The sequence below is a fragment of the Crotalus tigris genome, unplaced genomic scaffold, assembly GCF_016545835.1.
Source record: "Crotalus tigris isolate CLP2741 ecotype Arizona unplaced genomic scaffold, ASM1654583v1 scf7180000020270.473046, whole genome shotgun sequence".
Taxonomy (NCBI): Eukaryota; Metazoa; Chordata; class Lepidosauria; order Squamata; family Viperidae; genus Crotalus; species Crotalus tigris.
The window spans coordinates 316,165-343,297 of NW_024097939.1; the positions used below are offsets into that span (position 1 = coordinate 316,165).

General features: G+C 36.2%; 1 protein-coding gene across 6 annotated transcripts in view; it reads left to right on the forward strand.

Moving 5' to 3' along the window:
• The window catches only part of EPB41L4A (erythrocyte membrane protein band 4.1 like 4A), a 92,736-nt gene that overhangs the window by 10,757 nt on the left and 54,846 nt on the right, over positions 1 to 27,133 (forward strand). For all 6 annotated transcript variants that reach the window (XM_039366391.1, XM_039366393.1, XM_039366394.1 and 3 more), the window contains exon 3: positions 20,098 to 20,202. In XM_039366391.1, the coding sequence (XP_039222325.1) occupies positions 20,098 to 20,202 (105 nt within the window). The remainder of the gene's footprint in view (positions 1 to 20,097; positions 20,203 to 27,133) is intronic.

Here is a 27,133-nt window from a genome sequence, read left to right on the forward strand (position 1 = left end):
TTTTCATAAATTAACCATTCTCTAAAATCTGCCATTATTTTATACAGATTACTAATTTTTGCTGCATCTTTACAGATGAGACCAACCATTTTGAATTCTCAAAGGAATTACTATGTAATGAATGAGTATTAAGTCATTTTATTTTCCCAGAGTGCATCTAACTAAATTAATGGAACTGGCATGACAACGCGGTAGAAATCCATTAATTTTTAAACGAAGTTACCTCCTGGCCAATCTGAGGTTTGTACAATTGACAATCAGTTTATTATTGAATAGACTAAATTTCTGGCTTCTTAATGATTGCAGACAATACCGTATTTTAAATTTTAAATAATTTTCCTTTAACAGGCTTGATTTGGACATTTCTTATAGAAGTTGTAAATGTAAGCTGGAACTGGGGACTATTCACTTTACAATACAATATATTTGGCTTTGTCTCATAAAAATTATAAACTGTAGAGAAATTACCAAATGTAGTATTGTATTTGTAACAGTTGGGAAACAAATTTTATAATATTTTGTAGAGTGAAAGATGTCAAACCTATTTTGGTTTTCACTATCAGTAAATTGCCAGTTCAATATTTGATTATCATTTGTTCCTTGCTTAATAGGAATCAGTATAATCTAGTAACGAACAGGCCAGAGATGTCAAAACTATGTAATCTGCATTTGGGATACTATGTTTAAAGCCAAAAATATGTAGCTTGATTTTAAAATTGAGAAAGCAAAATTCATCAGCATATTACCTTATTTCATCCTATAGCCATGATGCAACTGCAGCAAAGGCTCTACTTTGAACCTCAGAAAGAAAAAACTAAGATTCCTACATTAGCTATAATTTTCAATTTTACTATTATATATTTTAGTGAAGTAGGTTCCATGAGTAGGATTGTTGAATGAGCGAAAACCTGGATAAGGAAGTATAAAAAAACAAATGGAATTGAAGATGAGAATACAGGATGTGGGATTCTGCGCCTCTCAGTTTTAAAATTCCTTATACCTCAATGTACTATTAACAAAACACTAAGTAAACATTCATGGGATTACAACAGCCCATCAACAGGAATATTCTTACAAGCCAGAACAATATGGCACCAAATTTGGAGTGGTGGGAGAAACCAAGAAAAAAAAGTTTGAATATGGGCAGAATTCATATGGGTGCTATGGTGGAAAAAAAGTCCAGAAAAAAACTTTCTCAATGCATAAGGGCAGGAAAAGTAGTTGGGTAGCAATTTGGAACGTTGCTGGCCAATCTATTCTATGCCCCATCCTTCCTCACATGACCCAGAACAGCCTCGTACTTCCTAGTTTCCTGTATGAAACAGCCACACAGATAAGCACCATGAGAGAATAGCAGAAGCACATAAATGGGCAGGATATGCTACAATGGGCACATTCTCCTGATTAGATCCACCCTTTCCTCCAAGAGAGGGAATGTATGCGCTTAACTCAGAAGCATGCATACATACACATGCATACATGCACAAATAAACCAAGATAATATGATACACCCTGATTAAAGATGCATATGTGCACACAAGCACAGAATATGTAACTTTTAACAAGGAAAATTAAGATATTTCTTTGGTGATTTTTATTAAAAGCACTAGGAAGAATTCAGGCTGTTCCCTGCCTTGAATTAAAGAAAGCAGAAGATGGGTGCCACAGTGCAGAGGTTTGTGTTCTTTTTGTATTAGTTACATGATTTATATATCTGTATCCTTTTTTTTTCTTCATGCTGTTCTTAGCTGCAGAAAGCAAAATATTAGCAAGTTTTCAAAAGTCTGTTTGCCTTCCAATATTTTTAAGGAAATGGTTTAGATTTTGATGTGAGGACAGAAGGTGATAAATCTGGTTCCATTATAATTTATATAGTTCTTCCCATTCCACAACTACTCTTTCAATAAAAAAAGTACTACAGAGTCCTGCTACAGATTGCATGTACCTTGGTCCTTAGTGTACAGTGGATTAGTATAAAGGAAAAGTCCAATGAAGTCACTTAACTTTTAGTAATTAACAAGGTTAATTTGTATGCATGCTTCCTTGATTTTATTTATTAAATTTAAAGAAAAACATGTTGAAAAGTTACCATTTCAGTCTGAGTATAGCCATATAATGCTGCCAAGTTAAATGCTGCTATTTAGTGAAGTCTATCTTGATCTGCATCATTATTAAACACACCCGACCTTTCCTAAATATTTCTGAAACAGCAACTTAACTTGGCTTCCTTCCTGACTGCTTTGTTGAACTTTGTTTCTGTTAATGTGTACCAAAAACTATGCTTTCAAACATCACAAGAATATTTCACTGCTGCTAAATCACAATCACATTCTTTTCATTGAATCTTGTGAAGAAGCCTTATTGAAATGCAAAACCATAAACCAATGTTGGTTTGATACATTGCACCTAATGCCATGCAAAATGTTTGAATGTCTAAGAAAAGTGTAATTGTTCTATATATATGTTTTATGGACAGCCCAGATATTTTTTGGGCTTCAATTTGCAAAGTTCATGCAAAGCCTTTCTTAATTAATTTTATTCTCTCCAACAAAAGAGTTGAAAATGCTTGGGCACTTTTTATTTATTTATTTATTTAATTTATAAGCTGCCCATTTTGCCGTCCAAAGAGACTTTGGGATTCTAGAATATGTTTAACAGTTCTGTTAAATGTCCACAGGAGAAGGAATATCAATTAGAGATGGTTCTGTAAGAGGTGACATCAGTGTTAGCTATTATAAATATTTTGAAAAATAGGAATTGTGGGTTGCATTGTGTCCACAGTATTTTCCTATTTACCTTGTCAATCCTCTGCTAATTTTGGGTGGAGACAGTTAGGGCAAGTCTTGAATTGTTTCTCCCTTTGTAGACCTACAACTTTGACTCCTGTCGCTATTAGATGCATTTTCAACTTACTCATATACTCATACTGTGGTGCACACATTTTTGGGAAAAGCTGCATGCAGTAGAGGCAGCATTGTTCCAGAATCTAAAAATAAATAGTCAAGGTATTCTCCTGTACTTTTTTGGAATGGTATAGTCCTATTCAAAATAGGCTTTTACTTTCTTATTGAAAAACATACCTATGTTTTGCCTGGTTCTAATTTCAGCTTGCTTACCATCATCCAGCCCAACATTATGCAGGCACTGGCTAAATAAGTTAACTTTTTCTTTGGGGATAATGTCTGAAGGAAGAAATGTTAACTAGGTTTAAAAATATATTTAGGGCAATCATATTTCCTTTGTTAGATATGCTGTAGGGGTTTCCTATGGTAGACACTAGATTTCACTTAATACTGGACTGAGTATAGCTAAGGAATACTATTACTCTATCCCACACATAAGCACTATACAGAAATTACAGGACTATTTTGCTTTGGAAAGTTCTGAGTTCAGAAGCAATTTATTGATTTCTCCATAGTAGAAGAACCTTATAATCATGGCCATTTAGCACTGAGTGATAAAGATTGTATTAAATTACACTTCTAGAACAAAGACTTTTGAGAAGAACTACTGAAGTATTAGTGGGGTGTTGGTTTGTTAATTTGGTATTAATTAATTAGATATCATTGGTTCTGCTTTGATTAAAAATCACTATTTTGATTTTATTGTAGCAAGATTATGTACATCTAGAGGTTGAGATAATGATTCATGAGACCCCGATTTTCCTCCCAGAATAGATGTCTTGAACCTTGCAGTTCAAGGAAAAAGAAGCCAAAATCTGAGAGAGAGGGAGAGAGCACACAAGAGGGAGAAACCCCAGATATATGGATTCAGACATTTGACACTTATAAGATCATTGTGAAGAAAACCCAGTTCTGATTGCTAAGAGTCGACATTGATTTGGGAGCATGTAATCAATCAGTCAGTTACTAGCCTGACATACTCCTTGTTGATAATTCTTATAAAATTATCTTGTGTTGGCTGTAGGAAGTTTAGAAAAAATTGTGACAAATAGCTTGTCTTTGTCATAGGTTAAAAGAAAAAGAGAAAAAAGCCCATCTGGATTGTAGTCAGTACATATAGTCCTTGAGTTATGTCATGTGACCACATCACTTAGTGATGACAATCCAGGTTGTCTTAAATTCAAAGTACTGTATTATTAAGTGGGAAATGGAGGGAATCTTAGGTTAGGAGCACAGGGGTACTGCAAGGGAGTGGGGAAGGCCCAGTGTAGGCCATGTATGAGTTGGAGTGCTGCAGTACAGTATAAACTTAGGGAAGCCATGGAAAATGTGTGTGTATGGGTGGAGGATGTATGTGAGCATAGAAAGTCTATGGAAAGGGAGTGGGATATATGTGTATGCAAGCTGAGGAAAGGGTGCATGTGTAAGCAGGGAGGTTGGGAAAAGGGTACGAGGTCTTTAAGCACAGGGAAGCTTAGGGAAAGATATGTTGGGATATGCAAACTCTGAGCAAAAACATGCTGGAGAAGTAAGGCATTTATGGATGTGTGTCTACGTACAAGTGCAGGGAAACACAGCGCTACTGGGTGTGTGCAATTGTGAGAATGCAAGAAGGCCCAGGACATGAGGGCACTGGTGAGCGAGCAAAGGAGGACGAAGGGCGCAGTGCATGTGAGCAGAGAAAGGCTGGTTGGGAGGCTTACCCATTATACCTCCAGTTTGGGGGAAGTTAGCAGAGAATGTCAGCAGTGGCAATCATGTGACTATAGGACATTGCAGCTGGTTATAAGGGTGAGCTGGTTGCCATCACTCAAATTTTGTTCACATAACCATGGGGATGCCGCAACATCCAGAACTTCGAGGACTGATCTAAAGTCCATTCAGTGTCATTGTAACTTCAAATAATCACTAAATTAAGGATTGTAACTCGAGGACTACTTACATTGTGTTTTGAGATGGTATGTTCTACATTATGTATGTGTGTGTGTGTGTGTGTGTGTGTGTATTAAAAAGGATATTAAAAATAGAAGCATGATTCCTGGGTGTATACATGGTGAGAATAAAATATGATCACCAGGAAAAGTTAAAACATTAAAAGTTTTAATATAAAACAGAAGTTTTAAATAAAAACATTAAAAGTTTTAAAAGATTAGCAACCTAGCTTTCGTTGGCTCCTGCCAACTTCATCAGGGTGTACACAAATCAATGGAAGTGAACATTTATATGTAAGTTAACGCCTGTGCTCGACTCCTGGACCGTGTGATAGGTCCAGGTCGGCCAGTCATAGCATTCCCTGTAATTGCTGCATGATTGAGTGACTCATCTACTTGTATCATGCGTCCCTCATCAGAGTTTAAACAAGCCTCCGACTCTCCACTCATCCATATCCGCGGTCTAGGAGGATCCTCAATCTTATTCCAACTCGAGATGATTTACATTCCAACCCCTGCAATGTGTTGGCAGCTGTTCAAAAAAAGAGGAGAATTAAAATCTTTTTAAACAAGTAAAAGACCAAAGGCGAACTCATATTAAGAGAATCTATGGGGTGCTAGTAGAACTGGATTCAGAACCAGAACTAATTAAAGAATGTATGATTAAATGGGCACAAAATTTTGGTGAACCAGTTCTACTAGATACCTGGGAAACCATCTGGGTGAGGAATGTTAAATTTACACAAGCCCAGAACTTAAGGGAGAATTTTTACAAAATGTTTTATAGATGGCACCTTGATCCACAAAAAATGTCTCGTATGTATCCTGACTTACAGCCCAAATGTTGGAGATGTGGTTGTTTGGATGCTACTTATTATCATATTTGGTGGTCGTGTAAAAATATAAAAGCTTTTTGGATTAAGATATGGTGGAATATTCAAAGAATTTTTAGAAGGAGGGTAAAATTTACCCCACAATTTTTTTTGTTGGGTATCGTTACTGATTGTGATGCTAAGGAGGTTATACTGATGTTAAATTTAATCACAGCCGCAAGATTGTTAGTAGGGCAATACTGGAAGAAGGAATCTTTGCCTACCTTGCAAGAATGGTTTTTTAAAGTTTCTTATTTGGCGGAAATGGCAAAGATTTCGGCTTTTTTAAAGGATCAATCGCAAGAGAATTTTTTTGCGGTATGGGAAAAATGGATAGATTTTATACAACATAAGTTGGATATAAAAAATATTACTTAGTTTTTCAATAACCTATATATAAAGCTTAATATTTTATAGATTGTATTTTTTTTCTTCTCTTTCCTTATATTTCTTATTTTTATTTTATCTTATTTTACTTCTTTTTCTTTTTTTATATATACATCTTTTCTTCTTTCTTTTCTCTTTTATTCTTTTTCTTTTTAAGCATTTTTCTTTTTTAATATTTATGCTTTTTTACATATATATTATTGTTAATTATCTTATAAGCATATGTAATGTATTTAGATATATTTATGGTTTATACTTTTTTAATCTCTTTTTAAGATTTTTAGAAATTTTAATTAAGCCTATATTCAGCTCTGGGAAGGTTGGGGGGATGGAGTGGGAGGGTTGGGGTGGTTGGGTAGGGTTGTTTTTTGTTTTTTATCTTTTCTCTATTTGTAAAAATTTTTAAAAATTTTCAATAAAAAAAAAAGGGGAGAACAACTGTTACGGAACCTAGCGAGGCTGGGAAAACTGGGAAAATGGTGCGTGGGGGAGAACCATGCAGTGAAAGCATAAGTACATTACCCAGATTGAGGCTTCGTTGTAAAAAACATCATGATGTTAAGGGTAGATGTCAGAATGATGGAGAAGGGGAGAACCATAAACTTACAGAGAGTTCAAAGGAAGGGAGAAGGGGGAGACGACTTAGTGGTGGGGATGACATCTCGAGTTGGAATAAGATCGAGGATCCTCCTAGACCGCAGATATGGATGAGTGGAGAGTCGGAGGCTTGTTTAAACTCTGATGAGGGACGCCTGATACAAGTAGATGAGTCACTCAATCATGTAGCAATTACAGGGAATGCTATGATTGGCCGACCTGGACCTATCACACGGTCCAGGAGTCGAGCGCAGGCGTTAACTTACATATAAATGTTCACTCCCATTGATTTGTGTACGCCCTGATGAAGTTGGCAGGAGCCAACGAAAGCTAGGTTGCTAATCTTTTAAAACTTTTAATGTTTTTATTTAAAACTTCTGTTTTATATTAAAACTTTTAATGTTTTAACTTTTCCTGGTGATCATATTTTATTAATAATAGACTGGATGACTATTGAAAATTGATGGCTAACAAATTGATGGCAGTCAAGTTACATTTTGTCAAACACAAAATAAATATATCTTTGGTTTTTTGCTTTTTACTTGCATGAGCTAGAGGCAAAAAAATGGCATCTGAACTAATCTGCATCTACTTGCCAGCAAGTTGGAATAATTTAATTATTTTGTGTTTTACTATGCTTATGAGGATAGCAAAGTAAACAGAAATGCACATATTGATAATATCTTTGCCCTTGATTACTTTAGCAGCTGATTTTTTGTAACATCCAAAATCCCTTTCTTATTCAAGGGAGATAATAGTGAAGTTTACAAGATTAGCATATTGAATGAATACAACAAACGGCTTTGATTGTGAAAACTTATTTTTTGCAAATAACTTTGCGATTACCGTAGTTCCCAAGTTTAATACCAGAGGCACATCATTTACAGGTAAGTATTTCTTTATCAATGTCTATAGCAGTTAGTTGTCATTGCAGTTGTAAAAATTATTTTAAGTACTATTTTAATTAAGTCTATATTAAATATATTTATCTTAATTCTCACTTTAAAACATGGTTAAGCTGTGAATACACTATTTATTTTAATGGAGGTACTCTTTACTGCCAGAGAGTAAGGCTGGGAATTTTGCATTTTATACAATTTTTATTTTTGAATGTCTTGATTGCTTTGAAAAATAAGATCATCTTTTCTGTGAGGTTGCTGCTGAGAGTGCCATCCTTTGACGTATGATTAAATAGAAGTCTTTCAAAATCTGCATTCCAGTGCCTATATATATCAGCTTGGTTTAATTTTAGAGTTTAGTTTAAAATTGTACTGTCATTGCTTGTTTAACTTCTCTTTAATTTAATGTTTATCTGCATAGAATTGAAGTAGAGACTATCAGAATTAATTTTCTGAGTTCTAAGCCACTACTGTATTTTCTCAAATTTACTTCTAGAGTTTTATAATTGGTTTGACACTTCTGACTACTCAGCGGTATGAACAAAAATTATGCATTATAATAATGCCTTTGCTAATGTTTCTATTTCTTCCCTGATCACAGAATGCCTTACAACAGGGCTTTTCAATCTTTTCACCCATTGTACCACTTTTAGGATATGGCAACATCCGAATACCACCAGTCACTTAGCAAGGTGTCAAAAACTTGATGATTAAAAAAAAGAAAAAAGTGATAAAGTACAGGTAGTCCTCGACTTACAACAGTTCGCTTAGTGACTGTTCGAAGTTACAATGGCACTGAAAAAAGTGCCCCCCGAGGCACAGCCGAGCAAGACACCTGCCTGCCCACCTGGCGGCGCTCTTCCTCCTGTCTGAGGTTTTCATTGTTGTGAGCATTTCTGTTGAGGATTGGCAGCGGGGGTGGGGTGGGAGTTTTTTTATTCCCCCCGTCTGCTGGGTGGTTGCAGCAGGTTTTGGTCATTTCATATAACCCTGGGATATTGTGACCGTTATAAATATGAATCAGTTGCCAAGCATCTGAATGTAAATCACAAGACCCTGGAGATGCTGCAACATTCCAGCTGATCGGCGCTTCTCCTGGGCTCAGCAGAAGTGCCAGATTCAGTGCTGCTTTCCAGCTGATTGGTGCGTCTTCAGGGCTCAGCAGAAGCACCAGGATCAGTGCCGAACTCCAGCTGGAGCCTGGCACTGATCCTGGCGCTTCCACTGAGCCCTGACAGCCCTGCAGCTCCAGCCATCTCTCACTCAGGCTTATGCAGGGCTGTCACCGGTTCAGCTCATTCCCCTCCCCCGCTACCACTTTTCTAGGATGGTCGCGTGCCACCTGCCAGGTGCCAATGTACCACAGGTGGTACCTATACACAGGTTGAAAAACCCTGCCTTACAAAGTCTTATAAACTAGCAAATTGGAGACATAACATGTTTAAATACTGTAATGGATTTTTCTCAAGAAATACATTCAAGTGCTGTTTTTCCTCTCTCTCATATTCTCACTTTTAAATTGCTTACAAATTATAGTAGTTTATTATCCTGTATTGTTTCTTAAGTTATCTTTAAGTTAGACAGTTGACTAATTCTTCAGTAAATTAGAAGCATAAACAATTTAAGTTTTATCTTAAGTACTTATACCTATAAAATGCATTTTTAGATTATTAGTTACTCATATTTGCTTCCTTCTGTCATTAAGTGGTTTATTTAACACATACTGATTGTTGCAGTTTACAATGGATAACAATTGCTAACAGGTAATTGCAATCCACAGTTATAGTTAGGGCTAATGTAATTATATAGGCTCATATTTTACATGGTCTTATATTAATGAAACAGTTACTGTTTTTTCTAGTAAGATAGTTATATCAGGCATATACTCACTTTGTTCTACTGAGAACTATAAAGTTTTCCACCCAGATTAGTGATAACAAAAGAATGTGTGAATCTCTGTCAATCAACTTTGCATTATAATAACAAACTTACTGTGAACAATTTGAAAAGATATTTAATGTACACTTTCTGTTTTGTCTCTTCACACGCTGAGATATAGGGACAAGTATCATCTGCAAACATTTCCTTTTGTTTACATATTAATTATTCTAGTATTACCTGAATTAACACTCAGAAAGTATACTTGGAAATATTATATGTATTTTTATTTTGTAATGCTATTTCTGATGTCATTATACTGCAAAATCATTTTTAGACATAGTCATATTCTAAATTGAACTGCTAAATCAGTGGTTCTCAACCTTTCTAATGCCGCGACCCCATAATACAGTTCCCCATGTTGTCGTGACCCCCAACCACTTATACATCACCATGTGCCAGGGGCGTGGCCAAAGAAAAGGGGAAAAAAATGGCGGACAGCTTTGTTTGGCGACCCCTGTAAAATGGTCATTCGACCCCAAATGGGGTCCCGACCCACAGGTTGAGAACCACTGTGCTAAATCAACAGTTTGGATAATTTGAGGCATATAGTGTTTCAAAGAACATTCTAGTACAAAACAAACCATGTGATAAATTAAAAGTAGACATGTATACTTTCAATGTTCACTTGTACTTTTATTTTTCTGTTTGTTCATATTCAGGCCTCAATATTAATTAGCAATATCACCTATTAAAATAATACATAGATTTCACTGGTTTATCTATTCAATTAGAATTATTATTATTTAATTAAAAAAGTTTGCCACATACCTCAAGTTCTAATCTGCTTTGAGAAAATATATACTTGCCTAGAGTTTTTTATTAATTGATCCCAAAAGACTGTTGGTTTGAATGTTGGAAAGTAATGCATTTTTCATTAGTAGTGTCTGTGCAGACAATGAATTCACAGAAATTAGGCTGACTTCATTGAATTGCAAACTTTTAAATGAGCATGAGACGGCAGTAAAGAGTTAGACTATTTTGTTTCTCTTTGCTGCCACTTGGTGATCATTTAATTTTTGCATTCCAAATATGTAACACAAGTTAGGTAATATTTTAATTGTTGCTTAGAACAGTGGTTCTTAACCTTTTTGTACAAATCGCCCCCTTGAGCCAATGAGGAAGTTGTCATCGCCCCCTCCCCCAACATAACCTCTCTATCACAACATAGGAAATAATTCTTCAATTATGCAAACACTTTTTTTTGTTTTCTTTAAAATTGTCATCAGGACATATCGATGCAAAGTTTATTTCCAGTCTTTTTCCCATATCTCAACTGTGTGAAAAATTTTGGTGCCATCCGGCACTTTATTCCCAAACTTCGTGATACATGTATTTCATTATTATCTTATTTATTCAAGACACTTAAATGTAATCACCACTGAAAACAAAATTCAATTGCAAGAAAGTGAAATGCCCGAAAAGAAAAACACAATTCAATCCACTAATAGCGAGTGATCTGATGTTTTTATACGACAGATATACAGTAATTCACTGTAGGAAAAAGTCTCAAAAGTGTCCCCAAAACTTCTCGCTCCATCGCCCCCCATATTGCCCCCTTTTTGTTCCTTTGCCCCCACGTCACCCCCCTGAAAAACAAAATTGCCCCCTGGGGGGCAATATTGCCCAGGTTAAGAACCACTGGCTTAAAATAACATTGTGTATATTTGTCCAAAGCCTTTGTGTAATGCTACATTAAGTTAATTATATTAACACATATTTTTGCTTATGTTTATATAGTACATTATTTGAAATTTCTCTCCTATTTGCAAAGCATTTTTATATACATCTGCTCAGTACATTATTCTTCAAGTATCATGACTGCATATCACAGAATTATTTTTCAAATTCTCTGCTCCCTCTGATCTAAGAAATAGATTAAGGGGCCAATTAAATTTTGAATATTGACTTTTACTGTAAAATTTTGGAAGTAACCATACAATATCAATTGCTTCTCCTAGGAACCAGTGTTATTTTAGTTACCTTGGTTCATAACAAAGATAAGTGACTATGATTTTAGAAATTTGATACTAAAGGGAATAGAAGATTCTAAGTAGAAGGAAAAAAAATACAAAGTTTAGGTGTCAGTTAACCTGGACTTAGAAAGTGACACAAGACGTCATAACATTGCAGATATTAAAAGAGATCATTGAAAAAATGGAGGCAGAAATTAGTAGCTATAATATCAATAGTGGCAATAATGAGATCTGTTTCTATGGATAGATTATATGCAAAATATATTAATGAGTAAATCACAGACGTGGAGCAATTTTTGTCTGACAAAGTACCAAAAGGGGAACTCCAAAGACAGACCAACAGAATTATTTGTAAAAAGGTGCTTTATTGGATATACAAAAGGGAATGGCTGAAGTTTTAAAAATTACACAGGAAATATAAATAAACGAAGAGAATGACCTGTGCAAGCTTCTAAAATTATTCAAGAGAGGTGATTTGGCACACATGAGCACACTGCTTTTTTGAAACAGCTGCCTCCTTTTTTCAGGTATTATATAAGCCTGTAAATTGACATAGATGCTTTAAAGAATGATATTACAGCAGTTTTTTCTATGAGTTAACTTCCGAAGTCTGAAAAAAGTGTTAGCTGCTTTAAAGTGTCATGCTTGCAGCTTTGGAAAATATTATTTTCAAATAGTTTTAAATCATGCACTGCTATATAAATCAGGTCTTGCAAATTTGAAAATTATTTTCACCTTGAAATTGTCAAAGGATCACTTTTATATAGAAGGTTAAAAAACAAAAACCTAGAACCACAAAGCTAGTGAGAGATCCCAGAAGAATTTCTGTCTAGTTCAATAAAAAGTCCAAAGCATAGCCATATGAATAGGCTGATGGATAGCCATGGGAGAAGAAAAGCCAATTGCTTTACATAAATAGGAAAAAACCAACTAAATTATATTTTAGTATCAATAATGTATGATGTCAACAGTAGAAAGGAGAAAATGTTTGAGCATATAGATACACATGATATGAAAGGATTATATTAGAGGTATGGTGTTGAGCGTGTCTTACGTATTTTGTTGTAGATCCATATTCCCTCTTGGAAATAGAAACAGCTCTAACACAGCAGGAGATACTACCATATGTATAATAGACATGAGAAATTTATTTGTTTTGTTAATCTGATTCTAATCATAAATATATTTCAGAGAAATACATATTTGTATTGTCTTTGCTAACAACTTTAAATAAACTATAAGGTTAAACATGTAACTCACTAATCTCTATAAGTTTTGTTTATAAGTTTAAACATGTAACTCATTAATTAAGTTCTACCTGTTTGTTTTGGTAAATATTCACAGAAGCATCCAGTTTTAAATTAAATCTATTTGCTTGAACATGTATTCTTCATATTGAGATCTGTTTAGTTACTGGCCTTAGAATCAAACTTTTATGTTGCTTTTTTAAAGATTTCCCTGTGGTATATGATATTGATTGCCAAAAAGCAGAAAGCTTCAGCAAAATTACTATTAATTTTAGTAAGATGGGAATTCAATGAATAATAGAGCACAAAAATATGTTTTTTTTCCTTAGTATGCTTCTGAGATCTTTTAAAGCATCATGAGAATGAGGAGCCTGCCATTCTCCAAAGACCACCCCCATTCTCATGACACCTAGAGAAGACCTCAGAAGCTTTGTGAAATATTGTGAAAACAAAGCATCACTTTTTGGAGCATAAACGGCTCATGCAATTTGAAGAATGGCATAATTGGTCTTGGGAAGAAGGGTTGCCGTGATTAGCAGTTGCCTCGCATTACAGATATATTACAGTGAAGCTGGGCATGCCTCACCAGCAGCAGGAGGAAAATAGCCAGGGTCAGCTGGGCTGACGGAGTGCAGAGAATGTAGCTTAATTGGGCTGCGCTGCACCACACTGCACCACACTACTAGGCTTTAGCTTCCTACCACACTGTTGGGGCTTCCTGGGCATTTGGCATTTGCCAGAGTGCAGGAAGAGTGGCCCGAGCTGTTGGGGCTTCCTGGGCATTTGCCAGAGTGCAGGAACAGTGGCCCGAGCTGGGGCAGTGGAGGCTTTCGGGGATGGTTGTGGCTTTGCACCGCACTGCAGCTCAGGAGCTTAAGTGTATTCTTTCCCCGACTTCCCTGTGCTTGCACTGCAGCACCCCCCACATACTTGCATGTGATTTAGGCTGGGCCTTTTCAACCACATACATGCACACACACATGCATCCCTACAATTCCTTTCACTTTATGATTCACACATCTGGAGTTATAATGGCAACTAGGATTTTTGGTCATTTTGCTAAGCGAAATGATCACATGATATCTCACTTTACGATGATGGTGATAGAAATTCCAATGCCAATTGTGGTTATAAGTTGAATAATGCCTGTATTGATAAAATGGTTACAAATGTAATAAAGGATAGATATGAGCAATTTATGCATTCTTAATTCCGATTAAGAGAATGAATGAGTCTTTAAAATACCAAAAAGGAATTACTATTGCATTGACAGAATCACCTGCTATAATCCCACATTATACTTTCAAAGGGAAGTTGCAATTATTATATAATTGGTGATGATTCTGGCTTAAATTGACTTGGAGTGGGCAGCTTTCCTAGTAATTGGATGACAGATAACTTTTGGAATAATTGGCCTTTGAATGTTTGGAGGATTTAGTGATACTCTGCAGGGAAAGAAGAGTATGATCACATCACTGGTGAATGATTTGTAAATTCCAAAGTATTTTAATTAGTGACTCAGTTTAGAAGATAAATCACTAAGGAATTATAATTTGTAAAAGCAGTTGAAATTAGAATATCAGGTGGTCTTTTCATTTTTTTTCTTGGATAAATATTCCTGTTTCTGACATCAGAAATTCAGCAATAGAATTTTCCTTTCCACTCAGTATATACGTGCCACAAAAGTTTCACACTGACTTTATAATTGCCTAGTATCAGCCAGTTAAAAATGTAAAGGTGCTGTCAGGAAACTCATTTGGTTGCTTTAATATTTTAGAGATTGCCATATTATCTAAATATTCAAATACTTACCCTAGCAAGCTTGTTTTACAGATTTTTTTCCATTTTCTTTTCAAAATATTTTAAGTATTTTGCCATATTTTAATGTACCATTTTACTCCTGTCAAACGAAAAATAAGTCTCTTTTCTGAAGGTTCTAGCTGTTATTTTATGAAGGTGGTAGAAACCTGCCTTTCTGGTTTTGACTGCTGCTGCATTATAAAACACAACTTTATGATTCATTTTGAACAATTCTTTTTTTGCTGTTGCTAATTTTTCAAATCTTTCCTAATCAGAATGTAAGCCTCTACCAGATTTAAGCATAAAGTCAACTCTTCAAATTGTAGAAATATTCCCAGTCCAGATTGGTTATTTGCTGTTTTTCTCCTCTCCCTCTGATGGAGTTTTCTACCCGAACTGTGTGTAATGATCAGGATTGCACTCTGTTTAGAAGCAGGATGCCACATTGTTCCTCAGTTTTGCTTCTGGTTCAGCTTTCAACAAAGCAGGGCACTCTCAAAAATCTCTACAGCCGGGTTATGCAGTCAGTGACCTTGTTTATATACCGGTAACTTGTTTAACTCAGTCAAAGGAGGGGGGCATTAATGTGTCATGTGAACACTTGACTGCAGTGATAGAGTGGAAAGATTAATAGAGATTTCATTGGTCAATCGTGTTCAGACAAAGTTAATGGCACTTGAAGCCTTTCTCTTCCTACTGCTGGATAGTGGATAGTGCCACAAAATTAGGGTTTCTCTAGACACAATAGCTCTATTCTGTACCCATCACACACAGCCAAAGAAAGTGGAGCAGGAGCAGAAAATGTTGGGGATAGGTATACTGTTGAATCCCATTGGGCCACTAGTGATTTGCATATTTTTTTTCTCTGATTCTAAAAATAATTAGAGGAAATGACAGTTCCCCATCCTTTTTGTAGGGACTGGGAAGATACCTAAAGCAAGTACTCTCTGCTTGACTCCATCATTCCTGATCATGCTGGTAGAGCAGCGTTCAGTCTATTATTTGGAGAAATGGATGATTGAGTCAGTAGTGTTGTTCAACCAGTCTTGAATAGGACTTTTGCAGAAGGAAAATAACACAGCTACGCAAATGTACAAACATACTAATTACATCATTATATCGTTCTTGCTATCCACTTTCTATGCTTGCTGGGAATTCTAAGAAGTTATAGCCATCAGAGGTGCTCTACCTTATATGTTCAAACATGTGCCCTATTCTTTTATGAGTAATGCAAATTATAACAGTCTTAACCCTGGGTGGAAAAAACTGATACTGGTTGAATATGCTTTGCATTACAATGTCGACATGATAGTCATCACGACTCATTTCTGAAGTAGCTTAATTTCATATAAGAATTTCACTGATTTCTGTAAGATGCAGATCAAGTGAGAGGTTCTGAATACCAACAGAAACATTGAAAGTATAGGATACTAATGTGGATTGTATATGAAAAGTGTCTGTAGCAGTTATTATATTTTTATTCAACTAACGTGACATATGTTTTAGTTGATTTTCTTTTAATGTATTAAGGAAATAGAACCTTATAAAACACAAGCTTTACTCATAAAGATAAGTAAAATAAAATACTGGCCTACTGAAATAGATTCAGAATTTTCTTTTCCTCTTTTTTGTATCTGAATTGTTTTATAAAGATAAAATTTTCAGTTATTTAAATGAAGAAGCTACAGCTTAGTGGAGCAATACAGTATAACTGCACAGCTAAGAATTCAGTAGCACTAGTGTCGATTTCTCCCTGGAATATTTGAAATCTATTGTCAGTCAGAGCAAATAACACTAGGTGGCATGGGAAAATAAGGCATCTTTCTATAGTAATAATTAATGAGCTTGTGGTGATACTGCTTCCTCAGAAAGCATAACCTAGATTCAGTATAGTCACAGTTATAATACTACACAGTAATTGTATAATTACTGAAAACTTGGGAACAGATGCATGTTCATGACAAAGAAATGAAGCACTATAGGTAGTCCTTGATTTAGGACCATAATTGAGCTTAGAATTACACTTATAGGTTGTGTTGGTCATTAAGTGGACCATTATTTGACTGGGCCTCATTTTATGACATTTTTATGGTGATCATTGAACTCATTTTCACCAATGGGCATTTTTTTTTGCCAGAAATTGGAAGTAAAAACTGAAAATTGGCAAAAATACTAAAAATTGAAGTCATATGACTACGTGATGGTGCAACAACTAAATGCAGCCAAACCGTGATCAGATGACTATAAGGGGATGTGGCCATTGGAACTTCAAAAATGGGTCATAAGTAGGTCTGGGCAACTCCATTGTAACTTTGAATGGTCACTAAGCAACTGGTCATTAAACAAGCATTACCTGTAATATTTTTTTGCCCAAATGATAGGCCTTGTCTTTTTCTGACTGTACTTGAGCATGGATTTACTAGGTTCAACTTTGTCTCATGGCAGGACCCACAGAAGAAGAATAATTTCTCTTATTCACAATTATTGTGGGCAAGACAGAAACAGTTACAAATGCAAGTGGTGAAAAAAATATTGTAGTGGAAGTGGTCAACATGATGCTCTTCAGTTGTTTTGGACTGAACGCTCCAATGTAGCCAGCTATGAGAAATTCTGAAAATTTTAATCAGAAAATCTAGAGGGCATTTGATTTTGTCCCAAAGAAGTAAGTCTAGGGTATAGCTGCTGCACTGTTAAAATGTTATATATGCATATATTGGTTAATACTTTTACGTTTTGGTACAGACAATCCCCTACTTAAAAATTTCTAAGTTAAGAACTTTCTCCAGCATGAACAAACTTGTCCACAGTTCCAACCTAGAAAATCCCAGAGGGTGGGAAAAGACTTTCCTGTCTTGTGGCACACTGCAGAGAAGGACAGCCTTGGCCATGTGGAGTGGAGGTGGGCTTAGACATGCCTGAAACAGGGCCCAAGTACCCTGGGGATATAGGTAGAGGGTTGCTGAGGCAGGGAGGAGTCTGCTTCACCTGAATGCTAAATCTGGGACGAAGGTTGATCAGGAAGAAAAAAAACTGGAGCCACACATGAACTTGGAGAGATTGTGCCGGAGAAATGGAATGTTGCAATAACACCCATTGGGACATGGCCTCTTCTGCTGCTGGAAAGCCCCCACCAAATGTGTCCCTGCTTATCCCTGTGGAGAATAGAGAAGTAAGCAGTGGGGTACTACAAGGCTCCGTCTTAGGCCCAGTACTCTTCCATATCTTCATAAACGACTTAGACAAGGGAATTAAAGGGAAACTCATCAAATTTGCAGATGACATCAAACTGGCAGGAGTAGCCAACACCCCAGAAGACAAACTCAGGATCCAAAAAGATCTTGACAAACTCGAACAATGGGCCCATGAGTCTCAATGTGGAGAAAAGCAAAGTCTTACACTTAGGCAGGAAAAACCAAAGGAACAAATACAGATTGGGCGAGACCTGGCTTGGAGGCAGTAACTGCGAGAGGGACCTTGGAAGGTAGACGATCACTTAACTATGAGCCAGCAGTGTGCAGCAGCAACCAAAAAAGCTAATATAATTCTGGGTTGTATAGAGGCATAGAATCAAGATCACACAAAGTACTAGTACCACTTTATAAAGCCCCAGTACAGTGGTTCTCAACCTGTGGGTCGGGACCCCATTTGGGGTCGAACGACCATTTCACGGGGGTCGCCAAACAACGCAGTCCGCCATTTCCCCCCCCCTTTCCTTAGCTGTGCTACTCCCTTTTATTCTATTGGCTTTTGAAAGCCAATAGAATAGACTCTCTTGAATAGAGTCTAATTCTATTGGCTTTCAAAAGCCAATAGGAATTGTCCAGGCTGTCTCTGCCCTGCTGAACCCCCCCAAAAGTCCCATTCTGCAAACGGTGCTGCAGCAGTTGAGTAGTCCTCGACTTACGACCGGTTGGGGGTCGTGGCATTAAAAAGGTTGAGAACCACTGCCCTAGTAAGACCACACCTCGAATACTGCAGCCAATTTTGGTCACTATATCACAAAAAAGATGTTGAGAGTCTGGAAAAAATTCAGAGAAGAGCAACTAAGATGATCAAAGGCCTGGAGACCAAAATGTACAAAGAACGGTTGCAGGACTTGGGTTTGGATAGTCTAAAGAAAAGAAGAAATAGAGGAGACATGATAGCAGTATTCCAGTATCTGAGGGGCTGCCACGAAGAAGAGGGGGTCAGGTTGTTCACCAGAGCACCAGACGGAAGGACGAGAAACAATGGTTGGAAGCTGATCAAAGAGAGGAGCAACTTGGAACTAAGGAGAAACTTCCTGACAGTGAGGACAATCAACCAGTGGAACAGCTTGCCTCCAGAAATCATGGGCACTCCATCAGTGGAAGTTTTAAAAAAGAGACTGGACAATGACCTGTCTGAGATGGTATAGGTCCTTCTGCTTGAGCAGGGGGCTGGACTAGAAGACCTCCAAGGTCCCTATTCTATTCTAGTGCACTTCACTCCTCCCTCAAGTTGTGTGTGGTGACAGCTTCTGGTTGTTTTGCTGGCAGCCCTTCCCTGATCTTATACTCACGCTTTTAAGTCTTTGTTTTATGCTAGTTTTCTGATAATGTGTTTTAATTTTGTCTTAAAGTAATTAAAGACAAGTGTTACTTTATGTACATTATGTACATTTGAACATTAAGTTAAAATGACTTTGGTTCTCTTTTTTCTCCTGGTTATTTTATGTTGTTTCAGATGAGATTTTTCTCTGACTCTTTTTTTACATCTAAACCATATGGGTGTGCTTGATTGTTTATTTAAAGCCTATATCCTCTCTTTTCATGTTGTTGGCACATTAAGTACTAAATGCATGATATCTCTCATTTCTTCATGTTTAATTCTGTTTTAGCCTCTTTAAAAAACTTGTTTATGACTATATGATAAAGAGAAACGTAGGTGGTATTATACTGATATTTTAATTATAGAGTATCATACAACTTTCTTCTTCATTGTCAAGGAAATTAGCTAACAATATGTACTTACACAGTACTACTAGTAAAGTAAAATAAATTAGCTTTTTCTTACAGGTAATCATAGCTCTCACTGCCTGAGTTGTTTAGCAGCTGTTACCACTATATACTAATGCCCTTACAATAAACCAGTGTTACTAGTATCAACTAGCAATGCATGCATAAATATGCCAACGTTGAATTCATTAAATCACTCTGTCAATGGATTTGCTTGATGTTTTCCCTCTTCCCTTAGGGAATCTGAAATCACAGAGTGTTGAGGATGTGTGAATACAGGCAAGAATGAATAATGCAGAATTACTGCAGATCACAGTTTGAGTACATAATTATGTGACCTCATGATATTAGAGATTTAAAAACTTGTCAATATAATTGCTCAATCTTTTCTATAAAATGACTGGCGAATAAGACAGAAAACTTTCCTGTCATTGCAATTTTTGTTAAAGACCAGTTCTAATAATACAGTCTCCTCTGGTAGATTTATCTAACTGAATGCATGAATGCCACTGTGTAACTAACAAAAGAATGAACATTTGTATGAAAAGTCTCTGCACATTCTTTCCCACAGAAATCAACGAAAGGGTCGGTTGTCCTGGGCTACGTATTTCGGCATTTAAACCTCATTGAGATAGATTATTTTGGACTGCGGTACTGTGACAGAAGTCACCAGACGGTGAGTAAAGTTACAAGAGATTAGATATTCCAGAATAGATAGCAGAGTGACCTTTTTTTAAACAGTTCTGTTTTACACTGTCATGTGCTGTCTCAGCAAGTTAGTTGTTAAACAGATAAAATCTATTTCCCATTAGAGCATGCAAATTAATATTAAGTCAGGAATTCCTTTGGAGGGGACGGTTAGTCATTAACTGTATAAAAATTGCCTTTCCTATTCAGAGGAATACAGTAGATCCAAGTCTCAAAAGACTAACATGTCAATAAGTAAATGTTTCCTAAGAGGAAGCTCACAGTTAAAATAGATTTATATTAATGCTGAGATTATTCAGTTGCCTGCATGTTATTTTTGAGTACCCCCAAACTCTCAGTGCATAGTCTGATTAGCCAGCTTTTAATCTCATAATTCTTGAGGGTAAATATGTATGGAAGAATAGCATGTATTAGAATTTCCCTGTTCAATAAATCCTTGCATTTGTTTGATTTTTATAGCAATGGGAGTCAAAAGTGCACATCCTGTCCTGAGCTCAAGGCTTATTCTAGATGAAATACTTGACAATAGGGAAATAAATTTCACATGATACGATTTATCTTATTAACTGTTGAAACTAGGACAATTGTCCACATATATTACAGTGCTGAAAAGAAGTCATACAGTTGGAGTGATGTGAACATGATTGTGCATATTACACATAATTAACCTGAAAATTAAATATGAGCTTTCCAAATTCTAAATTAATGGTTTCCAGTTAACTAAAACTTCATTATTCAAAAGAAATTACCCCAAAAGGTTTTAACAGCATGATAGGAGTATTGTATTAATTATTGGAAGAATTCAGTGGACCTAGTTTTGATTTTAGAGGCTAGATTTAGATGTTACAGTTTAGGACATCAGAATTCATATGTGTTTGTGCTGCTATTCATCTGTTAAAACAGTAAAAAGCTCATGCTTTTCTTCCAAAAATTATTAGAATAGCTCCATATTTAGAGGAAATGGATTTAAAATTATATGACTAATACTTGTAGTCCTGCACTGAAATAAATATATATGTAATTGACTGGCAGAACTAGATAATATTAATATTGACGATAGTTGTCATGGGGAGAAGCAAAAATAAAACTGATCCTGTGTTTCAAGTTATATAAACAACTCAAGTAAAACTAGTTAAAAGACCATAATTTATTGTATGCATTCATACCTGGATAATATTATATGTTGAAATGAGTTATACATTCTAGTGAAGATAAAGACTTTTGTGATAACATACACTTGACATCAGATTAAAAATTATGAAAGTGTAATATATAGACCTGCAATTTACAGTTATGCATCTAGGAAAATATTCTAGTGATTAAATAGAAGCTCATTGGGATGTGCAATGATAACTTCAACTTGTCTACCTATAGAAAACCCCCTATATGAAATAATTATTATATATCCCATTTCTGTGGGCATACATCTGTTTTTTATTAATATACTAATGATACCATGGTATTAGAACTTTTCTTATATAATCTGCAATATTAGATAAATAAAGATATAGGAAATAAATAATTGCACAGTAAGGAAATTAACCTGTATCAGTGGTGACGAACCTATGGCACAGGTGCCAGAGGCGGCACTCAGAGCTCTCTCTGTGGGCATGCATGCCGTCGCCCCACTCCTAGGCCTTCAGCTGGGTTTTATAAAACCTTTTTGCTTTAGGCCTCCACCGCCGTGTACCAAAAAAAAGGTTCAATAAATCAGTCAATTTCAACTTCTCCCGGGGAAAAAAAAGATCTTGCAAAGTTGGAATTGATTGATTGAACTTTTTAGTCCCACCCAGTCTGCCTTTATCACTATAGCCACGCCCACCCAATGGGCCACACCCACCCGGCACCCGACGATGCATAAATGGGGTTTGGGTTGCAGTTTGGGCACTCGGTCTCTAAAAGGTTTGCCATCACATCCCCTACTCAGGCTATCTATGAATGACACATGCAAGCATTATTACAATCAATATATGCCCTCCCATACACACACACAGAGAGAGAGAGAGAGAGAGAGAGAGAGAGAGAGAGAGAGAGAATCCTCGACCTCTGGGAAGGATATAAACCAGCTGTTTATTGTTAAAAAACTACAACAATAAAAACAACTATTTACAGTGCTAAAAATAGAATTTTCTACTATTGTATAGATATGCCTGGGATTCGTATTTTTATAGTTATTAGGGACACACACACACACACACACACACATATAGTATTACTGGATAATAGCTATATTTTCTTTAAGGTTTAGTTGAAAATTTGTGGAATAAAATTGTTTTATGACTTTGATTAAAACAGCTTTTTTCTTTATCTTTTAAATGCATTCTTTTATTGCATAATTTCTAGACTGCATTTCAAAATAGAATTAAATAAATATAGCAGATTAAGAACAGTATTAAGTTGACTGAAGTAACTAAATGAGTTTAATAAGATACATGGGCTGGGTTTAACAATATCATGTTGCTCACATAAGAAGTAACTTGTAGTCTCTTATGTGGGTTGTGTTGAAACTAGTTTAAATCCCATATAGGGCAGTAAAAAAACAAATTTCTGTTGGTATGTTGGCTTCATACAGCTATGTTCTAAATTTGTAAGAAGTCCTATATGACCCTTGAAAACCTTCTGGAAGCTTCAAATGGTTCAAATTGTAATGATTCAAGCAATAACAGATGCTTCTTGTTATGCCAGTGTGTCTTCATTGCTATATGAGCTGCATTGGTTTCCAGTTGACTCCTGGGTGCAGTTCAAGGTACTACAAAGCCCTTCATGGTATAGACACTACCATTTGAATGACTGCCTGTCTCCAGTTGTTTCTGCCCATCCAATGCTTTCAGACAGAGTGGGTGTATTTTAAGTCCCATCAATTAAATACTGTCTTATTGGGGATAAGACAATAATGGCGCATGCTTTCTCTGTTGACGCGTGTATTTTCAGGAAGAGCACCCTCTCAGAATAGGCATGGCCCCTACTCTCTTTGGTTTCAGGAAATATCTTAAAATCTGACTTTATTCCAAGCCTGCAATTAGAGAGGTCCTACTAAGTTTTTGCATGTTGGGAAGTGTTGTTTGGTCTGGGCAGCTATGTGGGTTTTTTAACGTGTTTTTTAAATCTGTGTATTGGAGTTATTGGATGCTGACCAGAATCTTCTGGGAGCTAAGCCATTTTACCAAATCCAATAAATCAAATTAAATCATATTCTTTTCCTATTTTAATGGGTAAATAAAATGGACATTACAAAAAGATCAGGGAGAGAAAGAAAGGAGGGTTTGTATTTATGATTATTTAAATGACAGAACTAAAGACATTTTGATTATGACTGAGATGATAAAAGTTTTTTATTTAACAAAAGGTCTCTTATATAAACATTTAATATATTGAATTTAAATTTGAATTAATAATCATAATAATGACTCTTTAGCTACAGTAGATGATTTTATGATGTAAACATAAAATGTTTCAGTGATTTGGATTGGTCATGAAATATATTAGAAAGTTAAAATCTGACTTACGTATTAAAATCTGGCCTGCTGTATAATTTTCCATGTCATTAAATATTATGACATTTAATGCCATTACACTCTATTGTCTTCTTTCTGTCAGAACCCCATTTTAAGATTGGTTTGGACTATTTCATATACTTTGAGCTTTGATATGATGAGTAAAGTGAGAAACTGAAATGTTGGACATTTCCATGTTTTCAACATATTGAACAATTTTTATGGACTGGGGAAAAAGGGTCATAATTTGTATTTTTATTGCAGTTAGATATATGGGTCTATATGGTTTTATTGCTTTTACTGTTGTAAGCCGCCCAGAATCATCTTGTGGGAAGATGGATGGCAAGCAAATATAATAAATAAATAATTGATATTGCATAGGGACAGATGAGTCTTAGATCTAATTCATTTGATCAGTGGGTCCAGTGGTGGTTTAGACTAATAAGCATTTTTCAAGGGCAGGCATATAACAGTAACAAAGTTAGAAGGGACCTTGGAGGTCATCTAGCCCAACCCCCTGCTCTCACAGGACACCTATACTATTTCTGATAAATGGCCTCCAGTCTGTTCTTAAAAGCCTCCAATGATGGATCATCCACAACTTCCAAAGGCAGTTTGTTCCACTGGTTGATTGTTCTCACTGTTAGGAAATTCCTCCTTAGTTCCAGGTTACTTCTCTCCTTGATTAATTTCTACCCGTTGCTTCTTGTCCTGCCTTCAGGTGGTTTGTAGGGTGGGGTGGGGTGGGGTGGGGTGGAGTGGAGTGGAGTGGAGTGGAGTAGAGTAGAGTAGAGTAGAATAACAGAGTTGGAAGGGACCTTCTAGGTCAGGGCTGTCAAACTCGCCGTGTCATGTGACATGTTGTGACATATCACAGTTTTTTCCCTTTGCCAGAGCTGGGGTGGGTGCAGCTTCTGTGTGATGCATCCAGCCCATGGGCCAGCAGTTTGACGCCTTCCACCCAAGCAGGAGACCCTACACCATTTCTGACAGATGGCAATCCAGTCTCTTCTTGAAAGCTTCCAGTGATGAAGCTCCCACAACTTCTGAAGGCAATCTGTTCCATCGGTTGATTGTTCTCACTGTCAGAAAAAAATTCCTTATTTCTAAGTTGAATCTCTCCTTGATCAGTTTCCATCCATTATTCCTTGTCTGGCCTTCAGGTGCTTTGGAAAATAGGTTGACCCCCTCCTCTCTGTGACAGCCCCACAAATATTGGAACACTGCTATTATGTGTCCCTGGTCCTTCTCTTCACTGGACTAGCCATGCCCCTGTGCAGTATTGTCTTCTATGCCCCCCCCTCCAGTGAATCAGGAAGGCATTTTTTTCTGCTACACATCAAGTGTAATATGCTTGAGCTGGCACAAATGATGGTGTTCAATTTACCCCTTATACTTCATTTCATAGTAAGCAAATATGTCCATTACTGTTCTCTGTGGCAAGAACAACCCATCTGCTCCAATGACTGGTTGCTTTCTTCTATGACCAATTTGTGTTGAACCTTGGGCTGCCTGCTCTCTTGTGAAGGAACTTTGATCCGTGAATCTATGTTTGTATGCTTGTTTTCTTTTTATTCCTGATGCACTGATGAAATGCTGGAGTTTCTTTGCTTTTATTTTTAAATAAACTCACTGTGCAAAAGTGAAATGCCAAGCCTTTTTGTACACATCTCCTGATTAAAAAAAATGAAATGGTGGACCTAGCTTTTTTTTTTAACCATGTGAAATTGTCAAGAATTCTGCCAGTTCCTTCTTCTAGGCTAAATATCAATAAACATGATTAAACTGAATTTTATTTTCCTTCCTTTTCTTTTTCTTTTTTACATTTTCACTGATGAAGTTTTAAAACAGTGAATTTTTTAAAAACTTGGTGAAATTGACAATATTTCTGCCACTTTCACTTTTGAACACAAATGATAAGAAAAATGGTAAAACAATAGGAATCTTTTTTTAAAGAAGAGATCTCTTAAGTCCTTTCCATTTCAAGTAGCTTAAAGTGCAGAAAAGTTCCAAACGTCTGTTGGGATAAGGAGTAATACTGGAAATCTACCCCTTATGACACCAAAAGGATAAAAATGAGTATGGTCAATTTCATAATCTGATCAATTATAGATTCTTCTGCTAGGAAAATCATCCAGCATTTTGGTCAAATGAATCTGGTTTACTAGCTATACTTTGTCTCTCATTTTTGGTACTCTTATTTGATTTCAACTTTGTTTACTGAAGTGACAACCTAAGCTCTGTTTAAAATAATCGGCATGGAATATGCTGTCTGTTTTCTTGCTGAAACAGAAATCTGTGTTAGGATTCTGTATATGATACAGATAGGCCTGCAGTTGTTCATACAGATTATACAGAAATGCCTTATTGAAGCTACAGTGTTGATAAATGTATTTTGGTAAGCTTGAATATTTGTTTGAGAGGCATGTTCTTTCATGTTTCTTCTCTTGACTGAGCTCTCTAATGATTTGGCATCTAATTTATGTATTATTTGCCTGAAACAAAATGTATATTCGTATGTATTTAAACGGTATGCTTGGAATCTGCAATTTGATACAGGAAGGAGCTCAAATATCTTTTTTGATCAATGTCTTGCTGTAGACTATATTTCTTCTAACTTTTTTGCTTGCTTTCAATCAGTATGGGGATTGTACTACATTTTACTAATTTTCTAATAATGATGTATTTTCTAATATAATTTCTAAGATTTCCATGTAACTTTAAGAAACAACTATACAGAAAAATACTTGGCTTTTACAGATGTACCTGTGCATATACTTACAAAATGGATGAAATAATGTAGTAGCAAATATTAGGCTGCTAATTTGTACTTTTAATTTTGTTGATTTGTTTGAAATATTTCAACTCTATGTATTTTCAGGCCATATTTTCTTTTTGAGTGGGGTTTTTTTGGCTTGTTTGTTATACAGGGTAATAAAAAATATTATTATATGTTTCTCATTCAAGAACAACTGGCAATTCACTTCCGGTGGATCTGCGTTGGGCGATGGCGGCTACTTTCTAGCCGTCCTCCTGGGTAAGTGTAATGAACCGCTATGAACAGCAGACATCAGCTGTTCAGCGGTTCAAAATCCCCCTCCCGGGCAAAGGGGGGGGCAGAGGGTAGTCTGAATAGTGGTAGAGCCTCTTATGTACCCCCAATTTTCCTTTTTTGGGGGTGATAGAGTGCTCCCACGGAGTTCAGACTGTCTCCGCTTCCCAGCTGCTTTTGTCCTTGGGACAAAACAAGCCCTCGCAGCCACCTCCGCGTTTAAAATGATCTAGTGAGTTTTTTTTAAGAAGCGGACAGAGTTGTTTAGAGGATTTATTTTTTTGCTTTCCTTGACTTTATAGGTATTTTAAATTTAAAGGTTTATTCTTTTGTTATAGTCTTTCTTTTTATTT